At 51.1% G+C, this 13,500-nt stretch overlaps 1 protein-coding gene across 5 annotated transcripts in view; it reads right to left on the bottom strand.

The window, feature by feature from the left end:
• ASTN1 (astrotactin 1) overlaps positions 1-13,500 on the bottom strand; it is a 180,829-nt gene that overhangs the window by 82,531 nt on the left and 84,798 nt on the right. For 2 of the 5 annotated variants that reach the window (XM_073356477.1, XM_073356473.1), the window contains exons 3-7: positions 12,756-13,164; positions 11,153-11,326; positions 10,464-10,571; positions 5,317-5,466; positions 4,577-4,744 (exon numbers count right to left, since the gene is read on the bottom strand). In XM_073356477.1, the coding sequence (XP_073212578.1) occupies positions 4,577-4,744; positions 5,317-5,466; positions 10,464-10,571; positions 11,153-11,326; positions 12,756-13,164 (1,009 nt within the window). The remainder of the gene's footprint in view (positions 1-4,576; positions 4,745-5,316; positions 5,467-10,463; positions 10,572-11,152; positions 11,327-12,755; positions 13,165-13,500) is intronic. The other 3 variants (XM_073356476.1, XM_073356474.1, XM_073356475.1) reach the window with 3 other exon arrangements.

Consider the following 13,500-nt stretch of genomic DNA (forward strand, 5'->3'; position numbering starts at 1 on the left):
TTTCATCCCCTTTACAGGACAGAACCCAGAATGGCAGAGACCTCACCAAAAAGGTTTCTTTCAGCTTGGGGCAAAGATTTTGCCTGGTTACTCTAGCCCAATCTGTTTGCAGCCTGCTGCTCTTAAAAAGCCAGCTTTCGTGCTAACGGATACCCTGCGTGCAGCATCACTGGACTATGTGGGACTGCACAGGGGACAGAGCAGGGCAGCGTACGGTCCAAAGACTAGAGTCCGTCAGGACAGCCTCCTGCTCTTAAAGGGCCACACGCCTTTAAAACACAGGTGAAAGAACGCTGAATTTTTAAGACCCGACCCCAAGGAAGCTGATGACTCCCTATGCAGGGGCTGCATCTGCTGTGACAGATGGCTGTGAACACACGGAACACTGATTCTGGAGCAAGCACAGACTCCCAGCAGGGGAGCAAGTGGATATTACAGAAGACGACACAGACTGTGCGTAGGTACATGCTGGCCAGAGGGAAGAGACTGTCCCAGCTTCTGCAATGACTTAAGCCCGTGCAGCCCTGCTGGTGTGGTGCTGGGTGGACAGCAGTGCCGAATGTGTCCTATGGCCCAGAAAGGAAGGATCACGTGGCTGAGACACTGTACTGCAACTCAGGAGACTGGCTCTGCCGCAGACTCTCCGTGCAACCTTGAAACTGTGAAATGGGGAGATCAGGCTTCTTTTCTCAGATCTATTTAAACAGTAAGCCTGGTGGGGTCAGGACTGGCTCCCATTATGTGTTTGTACAGCTCCTGGCACAATGGGGCCCTGACCTTGGTTAGGACCTCTAGTGCCATGGTAAGACAAAATCTTCATAGAAGGAAGGTGAATTCTGCCCACGGATACTCCTGACTGCAGCAGCTCAAGTGGACAGGAGAGAAGAATGTGGTTCGGTGTTTGGAATGAGTTAATAAGCAGGCTGTGGGTAGCAAAGGTGATCAGAGAGCAACACTGCAGGTGGCGGGACTGATACTGGAAAACGGAGACCTTCATTTCTACACCACAGATTCAAGCCCACTCCTGGTCACCAGGCACCAGAAATCCACGCTAGCTGATGGCTCTTCAGCTGCCTACACGAAACAAACTGGTGGTTACAATCCAGTTCCTAGCATGCCAGTGCTCAGCCGGCTCTACCCGGGCCCCTCTCCGAGAGGCCAAGGCATGGAGGCTGCACTGCCATCCGCTCTGGCCGGGAGCGAGTCACAGTGCTGGAGAACTAATGCTTCCACTGCCCATCTGTTCCATGGCTAAATCCGCAGGGGAACCAGTTTGGCAGCTTGCCCCAGCACTACATCTACTCCGAACTGAAGGAAGAGATGTGGCTGGATGGAGTGATCCTGGAACACACCCCGAGCAGATAGCTCAGCTGCTCTCCATCGTAGTACTGTGTGCCCTCTCGCTTACATATCCACACTACACTCACATAAAATGAACGCTGGAAGGAAACAGGAGGGGAAAGCGTTCAGCTGCTGCCAATGGGCCCAGTGCCGCTGAAGTCAGCATAATGCCATTTACATTGATCTGGCCCATGGTAACATTCCTGCCAAAACATACAGTTCAGTAACCAAGGAGATGCAGATCACCTCACGTTACAGATGAAAAACTAGACTCACTCAATTTACCCCAGTGTAAATCTGCAGCAAGTCTGCTCGATACTCCAGATTTACACCCACATCTGGACCCTGAGATCTGAGTTTGGCCTCTAATTGCTGTAAAATGCTGTTCCATTTCGATCTGACAAGGAAAGGAAGGCAGTGACCTGTAAATCAGATGACACCCAACAGGGAAAACGAAGGCAGAGAAGCCATGTTTGAGAACGAAGCCAGCCGAGGCACAAGGGGAAAGGAGATACATTCCAGTAATCCCACCAGGATTGATCATTTCACTAGAGGGAAAAGCAAGGAACAGAGGCAATTGCAGGGACAGCAGGGAGGCCTGCTTCCCTGAGACAAAGCTGGAAGCTGCAAAGCTAGGTGAGCTTAGCTTTTTATGGGCAGAGATCTGACAGAGTAGTGTCACGGGGCAGTATGCGTGCTTGGGCCACGCAGCGTGCAGTAAGACAGAGGATTTAAAAAAAAAGACAATGACCCTACTGAATACTGATGCTCAGTAACGACACCAGACTCCCAAGCTCATTACGGGCAGGCAAAACATGATGGGGGGGAGGGGGATTGATGTTTTCACTGCAATGAAGATGTCCCTCACCAGGGGAGAGCACTTTCCCAAAACCAGTGGCAAGAATAAACACCTTGGTGCACCTACAGCCTGGGCAACACTTAAAAACTTAGGTCAAGACACGTATGGCACTCAGAGGTGTGAAAAGTCCATAGCCCAGAGCAATGTAGCGATGCCAGCCTAACCCAGCTGTAGCCATTGGCAGATGCAGAGAGAGGGGGGCAGGAAAGAGTACCACCGCAGCAGGATCACAGTCAGGAGCCAGGGAGCAGCGACCCGGCAGAGGAGCAAACTCCAGCTCATGCCCAGACAAAGCACTCACCGCTAGCACCCAACCAGGCTCAGGGCCCTGCTCCTCTTTGGATCCAGTTTAAAGATTTGGTAACCTTATCTCGGGGACTGCGTTCTCTACCTATGATCCTATTCTTAGTCCAGCCCAGCAGGATGGACTATATGACCTCCTGAGGTCCCTTCCAGCCCTACCTTTCTACAATTAGACTCTGAGATCTGCACTGAGCACAACGTTGGTTCCATGCTGTGTGTCATAAATATAAAGGGAAGGGTAAACCCCTTTGAAATCCCTCCTGGCCAGGGGAAAGCTCCTTTCACCTGTAAAGGGTTAAGAAGCTAAAGGTAACCTCGCTGGCACCTGACCAAAATGACCAATGAGGAGACAAGATACTTTCAAAAGCTGGGAGGAGGGAGAGAAACAAAGGGTCTGTGTGTCTGTCTATATGCTGGTTTCTGCCGGGGATAGACCAGGAATGGAGTCTTAGAACTTTTAGTAAGTAATCTAGCTAGGTATGTGTTAGATTATGATTTCTTTAAATGGCTGAGAAAAGATTTGTGCTGAATAGAATAACTATTTCTGTCTGTGTATCTTTTTTGTAACTTAAGGTTTTGCCTAGAGGGGTTCTCTATGTTTTTGAATCTAATTACCCTTTAAGATATCTACCATCCTGATTTTACAGGGGGGATTTCTTTATTTCTATTTACTCCTATTTCTATTAAAAGTCTTCTTGTAAGAAAACTGAATGCTTTTTCATTGTTCTCAGATCCAAGGGTTTGGGGCTGTGGTCACCTATGCAAATTGGTGAGGCTTTTTATCCAACATTTCCCAGGAAAGGGGGGGGGTGCAAGTGTTGGGAGGATTGTTCATTGTTCTTAAGATCCAAGGGTCTGGGTCTGTAGTCACCTAGGCAAATTGGTGAGGCTTTTTACCAAACCTTGTCCAGGAAGTGGGGTGTAAGGTTTTGGGAAGTATTTTGGGGGGAAAGACGCGTCCAAACAGCTCTTCCCCAGTAACCAGTATTAGTTTGGTGGTGGTAGCGGCCAATCCAAGGACGACGGGTGGAATATTTTGTACCTTGGGGAAGTTTTGACCTAAGCTGGTAAAGGTAAGCTTAGGAGGTTTTCATGCAGGTCCCCACATCTGTACCCTAGAGTTCAGAGTGGGGGAGGAACCTTGACACTGCGGGTCTCAGTACAGGCAGCCACAGATGCCCTGGGTTCCCCTGCGCAGCGGTAGTTTGGTCAGTATCTCCGTATCCCTGCAATGGCATTGTGCCTGCTGGCAGACAGTAAACGACGCGCGCTGGTTATTTCACGCCATTTTTGCGGGTGGGACCACTGCAGCTATGCCGCACTTCCACCACGTCCACACCCAAATTCTTCCCCGTCCTTTAGACATCCTGAGATCAGAGCTCTGCGTGGCCAAGTTACAGTTATAGGTGTAAGGAAACGGAGGAGGATCGAGGGCAAGCTATAGCCCCTGAGTGAGGGTTGCCATTCAATCCTTATCTCACCCTGCTGATCAGTGCTGCAGTTCTTATATTTCTCGGGGGTGGGGGGCACAAGAAAATAGCGTTCCGAGTTTCAAAGCGTTACATGGGGCTTTAGCCATACAACTGCCATTATGTGGCATGAAAAACTCACCTGGGGAATGCATGGATTTCCCTCAGATTGCAGTTACCCCTGGGTCTGTGCCATCTCAGCCACTCCTTCACAAGCACTTTGGGGAAGGGGATGGAAAGAAGGGATCCCTTGCAGTAAATCATCAGTTAGGGGGTGGAGGGGAAGGAAAATCAGGGATCTAATTTAAATATGCAAATCACCGAACTCTTTTCTGACCTGGGCCACCAAGACCCAGCAAAGTCTCCAAGTCTGTGCCAAACATGTTAGCCACAAAACAAACAGGCTAAATGGATGATGTTGCTGGCACAGGATGCTTATCACACAGGCCACCAGCCTATAACGACTGAGTCTGCCCCTGTGCAGCCAATCTTTGGACCGGCTGGTAAATCCAGGGGGCCCATCTGAACCCGGAGAGATCAGCGAGCAGGAGCCTGTGCTGCTGGTGATGGAAGTTACCCTGGCCTCCCCGCCAACCCTGCCTACCGGTTTCTGGATCACACTGGTGTTCACACGGGTCAAGAAGCCGTCGGGCACAGAGGTCCAGTGCCCAGGGCCCGCTGGAGTTCTGTTGGGAGAACAGGATGACCTGGGCAGGGTTTAGCCAGTCACTGGCATCCAGCTGGCTGCCCTCCAGCAGGATAAAGCGGCTCCCTGCAAGAGAAACACCGGTCGGGAAGCCTGCGATACAGAACTCCCCGCAAACTAGTTTCAGAACCCAAGCTTCCTGCAAGCCAGTTATAGGCACCCCACAGGCCAGTTTCAATTATAACTGGAATAGCCTTCCCCACACACGCAGCTCTGTGCTCGGAGGATGATGTCCCAGAACAGGGGCTCCCCTGGCCTGGCCCGGCCCTTCCCCCTGTGGTGGCCCATGATTTCAGACCTGGTTCCCAAAGAGCAGACTCTCCTCGGCCATTAGCTTCACGATGAGTCCTGAAGGTTACCAACCCTCCAGGATTGTCATGGAGTCTCTAAGAATTAATCTTTAATTTAAAGATTAATCTTTATGTAATATGATGAAATCTCCAGGAATTCATCCAACCAAAGTTGGCAACCCTAGTCCTGACGTGATGACATTCGGCAGCATGATGTACCGTCCACCTGTCGTGACGCCAAGGGTGGGCAGCTCCATACCCAGCCAGATTGGCATTTACCCTGGCCCACTCCCCCCGCCTGAGGGTCAGAGGGCAGAGCTGTGTGGGCGGAGGTGGGGGCGTGCTCACCGTCGGCAATGAGGTGCTCCGGGACGTGCAGGGTGATCTTGACGATGAGCGGGCAGCTCATGTGGGACGAGCACACCAGACTGATCACGCAGCTGGTGACGCTGATCAGGGTCAGCGTGGTCTTGTTGACGGGACTTCTCGGCGAGCCAACTGGAACAACAGCGAACAAAGAGACTGATGGCAGAGACATCAGAGCCACAAGCACCAGCTGCCACTTCTAGAACACAATCCAAGGAGCTCCCTAGCTCCCCCACTCCCACCTCCTGATCAAACAGAGCAGAGAATACCAGAAGAGTTCATCTTCCCAAGGAAACCCTCACCTCTCAACCACCCTCACCACTTAGAGGATCAAAGGGATCACAACCCACAGAGTTTGCGTTAGTCCCTGTCTTGTTTGGGGTGATGGGGGAGGGCAGCTTTGCTGAGATCAAAGTGCTGTGCCCTGGAACTGCTTCCACAAGCAGCCAAGTTTTTGGTTATTGGCCCATACATGTGCAGACTCCAGTTCCCACAGGTAATGAACGGCACTCCACGGAGTGCCTGGAAGGCTGGTCGGTCTGTCCCTATCTCAAACATCCGCTCAGAAGCGGCAGCCTCTGTCCGCCCCCGCAGCGTCAGGCATCCTGCAGCTTCTGACCTATCATCTCTCTGACAGTTGGCACAATGCCCTGGCAGGGGAAGAGGCAACTCTGGGCCGCGAGAACACTAGCACTATCAAACCTGAAGCTTTAACAGCCTGAGGCTTCACAGTTCTCAGAATCTTTCAGAGCTGTGCGAGCGGTCCTAAGGGCTGCAGGCACATAGGGCTCAAAAGATGCCGTTTTGCTAAGAGTCACAGGACCCATGTGGCTAGAGGAATCAGCTGGTTTGGCGTCACAGTACAGAATGAGGTCTTAGGTGTATATAGCGCCTCTCACCCCAACGTACTTCACAAACTACACCACAGACAATTATTTGATCCCTGAAATGCAGCCACTTCGGGTAGGCAGCACAGCAGGAAGGTGGACAACCAGCACACTGCCCTACAGTGAGGGGAGCAGATGTTTTGGGAGATCAGTCTTTCCCTCCCATACACACTCTTCTGAAAAACACACTGGTCCAAATTCTGCTCTCATCCTCCTGACCGGAAATCCAGAGCAACTCCCGTGAGGTCATTCAATGGAGCCACTTTGGATTTATACACGTCAAAGAGGAGACTTTGGCCCATTATGTTTTTATGGAGGATCATTCTTCACTTCGTCAGCTGTCTGTATGTTACTGCACATGTAACAGTTCAGGTCCTTTCACAACACTGTTGTGTGCATCAATGCGTTCTAAAAGACCACTGTAAATGGCTTCTTTTTCCAGCAGGTCAGAGATACATGGCTGAGTATTCAGTAAAAAGAAGAGAAGTAGAGTATTCCATTGGTTTTTCTTGCTGGTAATTTTCTTGGATTCAGTTCGCCATGAATAGGTGCCACGAGATCTTTAACGTCCAAGGCTTTTAATCTCTCATCTGAAGGACTCATGCTCTGAGAAAACTTGTGCTGAGTTCACCTGTCTCAGAAAGGTGAAAGACTGAGGCAGCCTGTGTGGGGCCCCTTATCAAAGGGACCTGCCTCAAATGATTCCTGCTCTGAATTTGACCTGCTGCATCTTAAATTGCTACAATCCGGTGGTGAATATGGTGAAGCTGACCAGGCACATGCCAGGGTATGCTAGTGGCCTCCACGTCCATCACCAAGGTATCTTATGGAAGTTTTAGTTTAGAACTTTTCCAAGGGGGAAAGAGAAATCAGTTAATTAACAGAGCCTAGACAGGGATTTGCTTGCAATGGAAGTGAAGTCTTAGGCTCATCCAGTGAGTGGACTGAAAGGCTGTGTGCTCATTTCACAAGTTCAGTTATCCAAAGAAGAAAATAAAAGAAGAGGGAAATGCCATGACTTTAGAAACAGTCAGAGATATTTGCCTGTGTATTCAGCGAAAGGAAGATAAGGAGAAAATACCCATCAACAAACAGCACTCCTGCATTCCCAGACTTCAGCACATTCTCTCATCAGGAAGCTCTGGAGACTCCTTTCAGGTCTCCAGAGCTTCCTAACCCAAAACTTGTGAATCTCGCCCATCCCCGTCCTGGCTTGTGAAACAGTCAGAAGCAAACGGCACCAGTCCTGACTGAAACCGCCAGTGCCTCATGCAGAAAAGGAATTTTCCCTTCCTCCTTCAAACATGCAGTAGCCCGACCAATCCACCCTGGACACTTTAGTCCAAGTCAACTACTACCCAGCATCAGACCTCCCGTTCCTGAGCTAGCTCATAGGAGAGGGTAGCAGAAGGCCGACTACTAGGTAATTTAATCTTCTAGACCCAGCACAATCTGGATTCAGGCCAGGACATGCAACTGAAGCCACTTTAGCAGCACTGATGGAAGATCTCCTGCTGTCAATGGATAGAGGGCAGACATCCATTCTCATCCTCCTGGGACCTCTCCACAGCATTTGACATGTGGACCACGAGATTCTGCTGTCCTGCCTGAGAGGTGTGGCAGGGTTCCAGAGTAATGCACTAGGATGCTCTGGGTCCTTCCTGGAGGGAGGCACCCAGCGAGACATGATGGGGAACTGCACCTTGTGATACTTCTAAGCCTGAGTCTGTTTAAACCTGGGGTGTCACCCCCTAAGCCAGAAAGTGAGATGAGTCATTAGAGACAACTACCTGCAGGTCCTGGGATGGGCTCCATTCCATTCAACAAGGGTTCAGCCAATCCACAAGCAAGGACCCACCCAGGTGACCCCAAGGCAGGTATACAAGCTCCTAAAGGAAGCAGGCTCTCCAGTCTGCTTGACGTCACTACCTGGCCAGAAGCATTCCCACCGCTGGTAGTTTCAACAGACTGTCCCTGCTTCAGCGCTTGGCTCCTGCTCTACCCAGGCCTGTTTCCATGCCCCTACTCCAGCCTGCTTCTGCTCCTACCTCAGATGGCTGCCCGAAGACTCTGGCATGCCTCCACCACCAAACCGCTTGCTTGTGAAGTTCCACCAGGACCTCTGGGCCTTTACATGCAACCACTAGGTGAACTGGTCAGATGACATGGACGCAAGTGCCAGCAATATGCAGATGACTCACAGCTCTACTTACCCTTCGCCACACATGACCACACTGCTACCACCAATATGGCCCAGTGCTTGGATGAGATCAGCTCATAGGTGAAGAACAGCTGGCTGAAGATGCACCCGAGCAAGCCAGAAGAGGGAAGAGGAGAGCATTATGAAGAGTTCACAGCCACGGTGCTGTCTCCTTTGGTTCAAGGTACACATCCACAATTGGTCAGTTCAGTCACTAGAGTTGGAGAGCTCCTGGATTCCTCGCTGATGCTAAGCAATCACACAGCAGCATCCATGAATAATGCTTCCTCCATTTCCAGTTGGCTAGGAGACTCCATCCCATCCTGGCAGACAATGACATGCTATTCACACCCTCATTACCTCTTGGCATGACTACAGCACTGCGATATACTTGGGCATGAAGCCTGCGGCACTTTAACGAAGCTCCACCTAGTAAAGACACCGTAGCGCATCTCCTCATCTTCAGAAACACAAGCTATCACGAGCACATCAAGCTGTCCTCTACTCTCTACACTGGTTTACCAGAAAATAGCAAGTCAAGCTCAAGGTCCCTGTCCTTATCTCCAAGGGACTGATCTGGGCACACGACAGCTAAAGGACAGCTAAAGCTCAGGGATGCAGACTGTGGTCTACAACTCTATTCCTCAGGCACGCCGGAAGGCCCTACAAGAAGGGTAAAGCATGTCTGTGTAGCAGATAGAAGAGCCTTGGGCGCCAGTCTGAGACTGCAGAATGAACCGCCCCAGGAACTATGGACCATCACAAACCTCCCCACCTTCCACTCCAACTCTTTGCCTATCTTCTCTAGGACAAACACGGAAAAACGTGTATAAAAACCCCCCAAAAGCAACCACCTCCCCAAACCAAGGAGTGTCCGCTGCACACCTCTCCCACTGGGGAGGGGATGAGAGAACAAACACCACGTGACAGATGTTAGTCACATTGTTGGATGCAGTCTAAGAACCGACACAATAGAATAAAAGTTCAGATGTCCCGAGGAGAGAACAGCAGGCCAAGCTGTGAGCATCACTGCCGAGGCTATAAAGGGTGCATTGGGGGGTGCAGAAGAGAATCTACAGTTCCCAAGAAAGAAGCTGATGGTAAGAGAAAACTAGTCCATCATTTTAGCTAGGGACAATGTTATTGGTTAACAGTACAGCCTTGTTTTACTTTGATATAGAAGGGTTGGTTTTTATAATCATTTCTCTTCCTTCTTTTAAGTCGGGCACAGCTGCCTTCTCTATGTTTGTATACAGCCCATCGCTGGTGAGGTACAGTGTATTTATAGAATCTTTCCATCTGGTTTCCCCTTTGTGCGGGAGACGGTTTTATTAAAATAATAGCAGTAAGACACCGAACAGGGAGGCACAGGGGCTAACAAGCCAGGCTTTGAAGCCCGTTACTCATTAATATACAACAAATCCTGGGAGATGCCAGCAGCAAAATTTGAATCTATTTCATCCTCAGTTGCAAAGATCTCCCAAACAGCTCCATGCGGCCAGCGGACTGGCTAGGGACTAGAAATCAGCACTTCCTGATTCTAGTTTGAGTATCAGTTCTGACCGCCATCACACCAACTATTCAATGGAAAATCATACCCATAGCCAGTGTTCATGTAGAACCTACAACGTTGCACTTTTGCAGCACACAGCCATTTGAGGAAGCCTGATGAGACAAAACAGAACTCGGACGTCCCCACAAAGAGGATGCCCTCCCAGTCTGGGTTACATATCTGGAAGGAGATGGAACTATAAGACTACTGGAATAGGGGCATTGCAGCCAGACAGCTGGACTGACGGCCTAATCCTGGCCCCAAAGAAGTCAATAAGAGCTTTACTAGTGACTTCAAAGGGATCAGGGTTTGTCCCTGAGCACTTACCTAACTCTCCATCTCTTCTCATCTTCATATTGGATATAGTCCTGCTATTGGAAAACACACGTAGACACAACCCGGGTCCAGCCCCTGCAGGAACATCTGCTTTCGATTCCCAACCTCCATTCTCCCCCCACCTACACACCCACCCGCCCACCCACATGCATACCTCTGCTGCGCCGCCTGCTCCGAGATGGGTCAGTATAAAACGTCAGCTGGGGGTCGTTGTCAGCCTCTGTCCCAGAATCTCCTTCGGGGTTCAGAAATGCTGAGCCAGCTACAATTAACAGATGACAGAATCACTTCCAACAATCGCACTTTTCCCCCAACCTCTGCCCCCATCATAGCCACCTGCCGTCTCTCATTGCTGTTCTTACTTGCACTGCCAGAAGTGCCAGAGATCAGGGCCTCGTTGCGCCAGGTGCTGTACAAATGCACTCCTCTTGCCCTGAGGAGCTTACCATCTAAATAGACAAGGGCTGGGAGGGGAAACAGAGGCACAGACACCTGCCCAGGTGACCCAACCTCAGGATCTTTTGAGCTCTGCCCACTGCTGTCACCAATGCTGGCTCTTAAGTGGTCAGAGGGTGTTGATATGGGGAACACAAAGTGCTCCCTTCTCCCACAGAGGAAAATCATGAACTCTGCCTTGGGGACCTGCCCTGTTTGCAGTCCTCTGTCGTAGATGGACAATGCTGGTATTTGTACTGGTAGAGCCGGAAATTGGGGGACTGTGGCTTTGCCTGCACGCGCCAGATGGGGTGGGAAGGCAAAATCCCCGATGCAGACAAGGCCTGAGCTCCACCAGTGAACAGAACTCCCCACTGCTGCCCCCAGCCCCGGGGAGCCACAGGGTACCTCGCGCTTTGTTATTGATCCGCTTCCGCTGGCTACTGGAGGTATGAGACAACAGGGTAGCCTGCTGGTGGTTGGAGTCCACAGGGCTGGTAGCGATGATGTTATCCTTGTACTTGTTCATCAAGGACAGCTTGGCGTTGTCGCTTCCTGAGCAGGAAGAATTTAAGGCAAAAACTTTCAGAGAAAAGACAAAAAAAGGAGGGAGAGAGAAAGAGAGAATTCATTTCTCAGGATCCAATTCCTTTCCCAGCATCTGGGCGAGAGCTCTAGCAACACCTTGGATGGTGGCCCGGCCAGCGAAATTGACCAGGGTCCCTATGGGGGACAAGGGAACAGGGGCTGGAACAGGTTTCTTCCACTCCAAAGGTGCATGGGATGACAAAATTGGTTCAAACCAGGCTCTGGAGAACCCTGTCCATTCCAAGCAGCAGCATGCCCACCTACTGCAGCTCCACCAGCCCTGCAATGCATTGCTACCAGGGTGAGATCCAACAAGCAGGGAGAAACTCCTTATCTGGCCTGTAGCGTGGAGGAAGGGAAGTAATCACTTGGGAAGAGCCAGGGATGACAAGGAGGAAGGTTAAAACTCGCCCCATGAGATAAACTACCTCTTAGGCTGGGTGTTGGAGAAGCCCCAATTCATTCAGCGTCATCTTGAGGAGTCTGCAAATAGACAGGCATTCAGGCCCATCTGCACTACAGCAATAACTGAGTCAGGGGACCCTCCTTACAATATAGTTACCCCTGACCCAGTTACAATACTGTACAAGCTGTAGTGTACATGAGACCTAACTGGGCCCCTCTCTGACCAGGCTAAGGGCTCGGGTTAAAATTTTCAAAGCTGCATAAGAGATTTCACTGCACAAACTGGGCAGGCAAATCCCTTAGGCAGCTTTGGAAATCTCATCCTTGGACTTCCCAGGAATACAGTTTAGATTCCACCTACAGGTTGCAAAGTGGCTACAGGCTGTGATCAGAGGACAACTATGTAGTCACTAGGTCTTGTGATCCAAGAGAAGCCCCATTTGCATCAAGGTGGTATTAACACTGAAGACTACTGATGACACTTTAAACATCGACGTTAACTATCTCACTGCTGATCATTTTTTAAATGGACCCAGTGGTCCTGGGACTGTGGCTGGAGCTTGGGGATGAGGACAGAGCTGGGACAGAATACCACCACATTTTTCCCTTTCCATCTGACCCCTTATTGAAGCCTCTGTTCAGGGAGAAGAAAGGTGCGGGCACAGAGATTCTTGTACTGGAATCAAGGCTCTGCATTTCAGCACCACCTCTTATCTCTGCTACATCACATGCAGTGGAAGACGCGCTGCTAGATCTGGCTGCATGGAGGCCCCAAGCCATGGCTATGAGAATACCCAGGGGAACATACTCACTGCCATCCCATGCTTAAGGGAACCCCAGATTAGGTTGTCCCACACGGCTCTGGGATCAAATCAAACTTGCACGGGGAAAGGGGTACTCTGTGTATATGTATTCCACTGTAGCCCAATGCCCAGCAATACACACAGGGAGAGGACTTGGTTTCAGGACTCAGCTGAGCCCACGCAAACAGGAAGAGCAAAGCACATGGAGGGTAAACCTTTCGACCCCCAACCTGGCGTGAGATCCATGCCAGACTTCTCATTGCAGCCCTGCAGCGAATCCAGCGTCCTGGTGACCTGGCTGGCGAAGTCCTCGCCGCCGTTCATGCACTCGCGCTGCAAGTGGTGACGCAGGTCAGTGATGTCGTACTCATAGCCGTCCAGGATGGGGGTCTCACGGATGCTCAGCGTGCCGCTGGAGTTGTGGCCTTGCACACGGGCGTTGCGCAGGCTCTCCCGCCCGTGACCCCCAATCAGGACTGAGGGGATGTAGTGGATTTCGTTGGCCGCCTCCGCGCTGGCACTTTTCTGGGGCTGCGGCACCCGGCGTCGCTTGCACCAACGCCGGCGGGTGTAGAGGATCATCACCAGGCACAGGATGGAGAGCAGCAGGGCAATCATCCCCCCCTAGGGAAGGGAACAGAAGCAGGGCTCAGAGCCACGGCTGGAGGCAGCAGAACTGCAGCCGGCCGCCGGGAGGCAGAGCTACATGGACAAGGAGATCAGTGGCTTCCATTCCAGCTGGATGGCCAGCGCGGCAGGGAACGCATGGCCAAGGGGGAACGGCAAAGGGGACTGGACGACTTTCCCCTCTCACCCACTAGTCTGACTCCAGGCCAGGCTGAAAGTCACGCCTGCTGCTGACACTATAGTTCGGGGTCTTATACACTTAAAAGGTCAGGTATAAAAAAAAAAAAAATCGAAGCCCTGGCTTTCTTACAAGCCCTGCAGCTGCTGGGAGCT

This window comes from Lepidochelys kempii, chromosome 8 (genome assembly GCF_965140265.1).
Source record: "Lepidochelys kempii isolate rLepKem1 chromosome 8, rLepKem1.hap2, whole genome shotgun sequence".
In the NCBI taxonomy this organism is placed as follows: domain Eukaryota; kingdom Metazoa; phylum Chordata; order Testudines; family Cheloniidae; genus Lepidochelys; species Lepidochelys kempii.